Source organism: Nannospalax galili, unplaced genomic scaffold (genome assembly GCF_000622305.1).
Source record: "Nannospalax galili isolate Female #2095 unplaced genomic scaffold, S.galili_v1.0 scaffold353, whole genome shotgun sequence".
NCBI classification, from domain to species: Eukaryota; Metazoa; Chordata; class Mammalia; order Rodentia; family Spalacidae; genus Nannospalax; species Nannospalax galili.
Window position 1 is genome coordinate 422,640 of NW_008331861.1, and position 6,676 is coordinate 429,315.

The 6,676-nt window shown below is 37.1% G+C and overlaps 1 protein-coding gene across 1 annotated transcript; it reads left to right on the top strand.

Moving 5' to 3' along the window:
* The first annotated feature begins 227 nt into the window (after positions 1-227).
* On the top strand, positions 228-1,173 carry LOC103729078 (putative olfactory receptor 14L1). The gene is given in 2 exon segments (XM_017796585.2): positions 228-823; positions 825-1,173. Coding segments are annotated over 2 exon segments (939 nt in total). The 5' UTR covers positions 228-233.
* The last annotated feature ends 5,503 nt before the right edge of the window (positions 1,174-6,676 follow it).

Here is a 6,676-nt window from a genome sequence, read left to right on the forward strand (position 1 = left end):
ACAAGTTAGACTGTTCTTAATGACTTTTATAAAACTTACAGTACATGACTGGAATTTTCTTTTGGTTTTAAAGATGTCGTTCACTGTGCAGTATCATATCACAAAAGCATTAATAAGATTGGAGTAAAACAAATTAACAATTATATTTAAAATGAGGAATGGAGATCTAAATAAGTGAAGCAATACTAATTTTCCTTGCATTTCCACAGACAAGAGGCACATTGACTGAGACAATGACCAACATGACAAACTATATGGAATTTTTGCTCATGGGATTCCCAGAAAGCCAGGTGCTGCAGACACTGTGGGCAACACTCTTCTCCCTGATCTATGTGGCAGCACTAATGGGAAATCTCCTCATTATCATCCTCACCACCATAGACCAGCATCTCCAATCTCCCCTGTATTTCTTTCTGAAGAATTTGTCCTTGATTGATATCTGTTATATCTCTGTCACAGTTCCCAAATCCATCATGAACTCTGTGACAAACATCCACTCCATCTCTTTCCTGGGGTGTATTGTACAGGTTTTCTGTTTCCTATTTATGACAAGCACTGAGTTTGCCCTTCTTTTGGTGATGTCTTATGATCGTTATGCTGCCATCTGCCTCCCTCTGCACTATGAGGCCATGATGAATAGAGCTGCCTGTGTGCAGATGGTGGCTGCAGCATGGCTCAGTGGGTGTGTCTATGGGTCCCTTCACGCTGCAGGAACATTCTCTGTCCATTTCTGTGGTCCCAACATAATACATCAGTTCTTCTGTGATATTCCATCACTTCTCACCCTTGCTTGCCCTGGAGAACAAATTCTAGAATATGTGTTTAATTACCAGCTGTTGTTTTCTTTTCTTGTGTTTTATATTAATGGTTATTTCCTATGTTCACATTTTCACTGTCATCCTAAGAATTCCTTCTGACCAAGGAAGGCTTAAATCTTTCTCCACTTGTGTGCCCCATCTGACTGTGGTTAGCTTGTTTTTCTTTTCTGGATTTGTTGCATACTTAGGCCCCACATCAAACTCTGCATCATCACTGAACCTGCTCATGTCAGTGTTTTACTCTCTGTTACCTCCCTGCCTAAATCCTGTGATTTATAGCTTGAGAAACAGGGATATGAAAGTGGCCCTATGCAACATTTTCGGTGACAAAATGACACAAATCTCTAAATATTGAAAATATTAGCTACTGTGTTACTAAAGTATATAAAGCGTTCTGTTATTTCAAACCTGCATTAACTTTATTAGATGCCTGATGTACTATTTCATTCTTATAAAAATGACTCATTTTTACGTGTTATATGGGTTTGACCATCAGAGGATTACTCAAAATTTTCAACCAATGGAACTATTCCAAACATTATGGCCATATATTCACTAATACGTTTTTCAATATGGAATTTTATGAATCCAAAATTGAGATACCTTAATCTGTTTTCTCTCAGTGATTCTCCTCATTTTATTCTTGCAGCATTTAAAATGAAAATTAATTACTAATATACAAAATTCTAAAAGATATTTTCTTTTCCCCTCATCTAAAATGGAAATGTATCTTAATGAATTTAAATATTATTTCATTAGTTAAATAAAGGTGCCCTAAATTGTCATCTTGAAAGTACAATAATCATATGTATCATTCTGAGGGTTGTGTGTATAGTGTGGTAATAAAAGTTGTCACAGGCCATCCAAATGATGAAGTGTTAAGTGTAGTAACAGTGGAGATTTCTATGGTAAAACTAGAAGGAGAGACTTGGGGACTTTTTCAATCAAATTAGTAAAATGGCATATTAGAAGGTACTTGTGTATAAGTGTGTCCCTCAAGAACTATTTTCCAATTGTAGATATGAATATGAGGGCTATGATATAGGCTGCTTTGAAGGAGGAAGGGAAATCTCTTTACCTGTTATCATTGTCCTGTAAGATAGTGAAATCTATAAATGTTCAATGAGCACTGCTTTCCCAGGCAGGCACCTAAAATGCTTGCAAAATAAATATATAAGAGCAAAGAAACTTTATGTCTTCATAAAATATGAAATATATAATAATATTTCATTTTGTTTATAATATGCATTCCTAAACTGAAACAGAAGAAGTTAACATGTGAAAGGGGAAATATGTCTAATAATTCAAGGCTTAATATGGTAGATTGTTAACAAATCTGTGGACCTTCTCTCCTTATAAATTCCCCCAAACATTAACTTAATGCTATTTTGAAAAGCATACGCATGAAAGAAAGAGAATAATTGTCATTATTTGACTGGCGTTTGTAGGCTGGTGAGAAAATGAATGAGCAATAGCTGACCTAACAAAGTAAGCAGTAACATGAGATGGAGGTGGTTGGTGGGAGCTCAGAAGAGAGTAGGTGTGCACTTCAGAGCTCCAGGAAAGCTCAGCAGTCATAGAAAGTATACTGAAAGCAGGAAAACTGGACAGTGCCTGTAGAAGGTGCAGTTTAGATGCCCTCCTATTCCAAGCAGCTCTTCCCTCATCCTGATAGAAGAGCAATCTTTTTCTAATGGGAAGATGAACCTGAGCAACACTCTGTTCTAGTGAACCAAGCCTGGTGGAAAGCAGTAAGAAAACACCAGAAAAAGGCAGAATGAAGTTAAATCATCTTTGAAGATGCAGCAGCTTGGGACCACTCAGCCTGGTGGTTGGAACTAGCTAGTCTTCCCAAGAAGCAGACAGCAAAATTCTCTCTCTGGGGAATCTGATGAAGTAAAGATTATACTCACTGAGGTGGGCATGGTGGATGCCTTTAATCCCAGAACTCAGAAGGCAGAAGCATGTGGATCTCTGTGAATTCAAGGCCACCCATATCTAATCCAGGCCAGGTGTGCATAAAGGAAAACACTGTCTCAAAAAAACAAAACAAACAAACAAACAAAAAACAGAAAAAAAGATGTACACATTGATTCAGAAATCTGGATGCTCAAAGTGGAATAATATAAATCAATAGCCCTGCTGTGAGGCATAGTACTCACCCAAATTTAGCAACAACATAGAGCCAGTAGCTTCAGCATGTCCTGCAATATTTTTAGTATTTAAGTCTAAATATTGACAGACAACCAGAGACCATCAAATATTTGAAGATTATAAAATGTGGAGACCAAAGAGTTACACCCAGAAGGAGAGAGAATATCACAATTGGTATGATTTATTTTATAAATATAGTTTCTATATGTAAAGACCCACCAAGTTTCCAAACCAAAAAAGTAAGAAATTTTAGAACACCATAAAGAAAAAAAGAAAAAACAAAAACAAAAAATAAAAGTTTTCAAGAAAAAAAATCATAGAGAATCAGGAATAAAAATTTCATTGTTTATTTTTAAAAATTATTTATTATTGCCCACATCCTGTTCTCCTTCTAGTCTTGGGAAGAGGATCACTTTTGCTTCTAGCACCCCAGATCTCTGCACTACTCTCTTAGTTCAGACGTGACCAGTGCATCCTGATCCCCCTCACCCAGACTAGCTCAATTCTTCAGTCTAGTTTCTTTGAGATATCAAAGTTTGGGCCGGGTGTGGTGGCACATGCCTTTAATCCCAGCACTCCGGAGGCAGAGGCAGGCATATCTCTGTGAGTTCAAGGACAGCCTGGTCTACATAGTGACTTACAGGACAGTTGGGGCTACAGGGAGACCCTGTCTCAAAAAGACCAAAAAAAAAAAAGGTTTTCCACAACTCCAACTTGTCTTGAATTCCCTAGACCAGCTGTTCTTCCCTAGTAAGTCTGATCTCCCCCACAACCTGAGCAGCTCCAATCTTCCAGACCCCAAATATTATTCTCTGTCTGTCCTTGGGAACTGCCCATGTTTGCTCTTAGCAACTACCCTGTTAACTTTAAAATGTGGTAAGCTCTTCTAGTCACACAGTGCCCATGCTTCTACACTGAGACTGTCTGAAACCCCTCCTACTGCTGCAGGGCTAGGGTTTTCTACTCTTTAGTAGGGGCACAGAACTTTCCAGACTCCCTGAAGGTGTCTGAATCCGGCCTTTGTGTGGTGGTGAGCTATCGAAATCATGCTGTGTCTACCCCTCTATATTCAGACCACCTGTAACCCCTACCACTGTTGCAGGGTTAGGTTTCCCTGACCTCCAGTAGGGGCCCAGACCTTTGCAGAGTGCCTAAGATTGCCTAAATCCAGCCTCTACCTACAAAGCTTCGCAAATTGTGCTGTGCCTGCTGACTAGAGGGGCCCAGACATAAGGAGGAAGCCTGAGAGGATCTGATTTCTCACCTGACTTGGGCCTCTGCAGGACCTCCTGAATAGGGACTAGAGCCATCTAGTCCCTCCAATATAAAATCGAAAAAGAGACCCTAAAGCCTAGCACAACCAGCTCTTCATATCCAGTAAGAAAACAACAAAGGCACATCAAGTATAGAAACAGAAATAGACTTAAACTCAACAAAGAAAGGCTTGATTCTCATATCAGAATCAGGAATAATAAAAGAAATCCACATGCCAAAATCACAATGAAAAAATAATATGTGAAACCCAAATAATATGTCCTGCCAAATGCCAACATTCTTATAGAGGAGTTCTACAAGGAGAACCCCCCTAGAGAGAACCCAGGACACAGAATTTAAAAGAATAATCACAAACATGATCAAAGAATTCCACAAACTAAAAGAACACACATAAACAAATCAAAGAACTTAAAGAAGATAAGGATAAACTTCTGACTGAATTCATGAAAGAGTTATAAATATTGAAGAAAACTCAGACTGAAATAAGAAGGAAGTGGAATATTCAATAAGCCATTAGAAACAACAGGAGAAAGCTTTATCAATGGAATAAATGAAATGGAAAACAGAATATCAAAACTATGATAATGTTGATGAATTGGACTGGTCAAAGAAAGAACATGAAAAAAATTTAAAGCACAGGAATGGACTATTCAGGAAATGTGGGACACCATGAAAAGATCAAATTTATGCATCATAGGCATAGAAGAAGGAGAAGAATTTCAGGTTAATGGTATGGACCAGGTCTTCAAGAGGATTGTAGAAGAAAATTTCTTCGAATTAAAGGGAGACATGTCCATACAAGTACAAGTAGCACATTGAACACCAAATAGACAAGAGCAGAAAAGAAACTCCCTGTGGCATATCATAGTAAAAACACTACAAACCAGATACAATTCTGAAAGGTGCAAAGAAAAATAAGTAACATATAAAGGAAAACCTATCAGAATTACAGCTGACTTTTCAGCACAAACTACGAAAGCCAGAAAAGCCTGGACCAAAGTATTCCCAGTTTTAAATAACCATAGATGCCAACCCAGGATATTTACCCAGCAAAAAATTGTCTATTATATTTGAAGTGGAAAGAAAAGTCTCCATGACACACATAGTCTGAAAGAATTCATTTCCACAAAACCAAGTCTTCATGGAATTCTTGAAGCAATACAGACAGCTGACGAAAGGAACAACTGTATCTCAGGGTTAACAGAAACAAACTAAATGAAGGTGTAACTGTGGAAATACACATTTAGACAGAGAATGCAAACAGAAATTAAAATGAGAGGAACCAATACACATCTTTCAATAATAACTTTAAATATCAATGAAATGAACTCCCCAGTCAGACACAGACTAGTTAAATAGAATAAGAAACAATATCCATCTTTTTCATTATCTGCAAGAGACCCATCTCATCTTCAAGGACACTACCTTAAAGAAAAATGATGGAAAAAAATATTACAGGCAAATGACACTAAGAAACAAGCAGGAGTTAGAATGCTAATATCTGACAAAATAGACTTCAAACTAAAACTAATTAGAAGGTACAAAAAGGGCCACTTCATTCTGATCAAAGGAACAATTGACAAAGAAGGTATTACAATCACGAATATATGTGCACCAAATACTGGTGCATACAACTTCATAAAAATAGTGCTACAGGACTTTATGACACAGAATAACCCCAACTCACTAACAGTAGGGGACTTCAGTACCCCAATATCTCCATTAGACAGGTCAACCATACAAAGAATAAGCAGAGAGACATCTGAATTAAACAATGCCATTCATCAAATGGACCTAACAGACATCTGCCAAATAGTCCATCCAAGTACTAAAGAATATACTTTCTCTTCAGCACTCCATGGAAGTTTCTCCAGAATTGATCACATACTGGGACACAAAACAAATTCCAACAACAAAAAAAATTGAACTAATTCCATGTATTCTATCAGACCAAAATGCAATAAATTTTAACATCATCACCAGAAGCAGTCATAATAAGAACAAGAATTCATGTTTATTAAACCCCTAGAACTAAATGAAAAGGAAATTACAACAGAACAAAACCTCTGGGACACTTTAAAAGCATTCCTAAGAGGGAAGTTTACAGCTCTATGTGCCTACATTGAAATACCAGAAAGAACACAAGTAACTTAACATTTTAACTCAACACTCTTGAAAGGCAAAAACAAATGAAACTTAAACCTAGCAGACAAGAAGAAATAATAAAATCAGAGCTGAAATTAAAGAAATAGAAACAAAGAAAATTATACAAATAATCAATGAATCCATGAGCTAGCTCTTTGCAAAGCTAAACAAGATAACAGAACCTTATCCCAGTTAACCAAAATAAAGAGCAATTCAAATCAACAAAATTAGTGATGAAGATGAAAGGGGAACCATCACAACAAACAACAACAACAACAAAAATT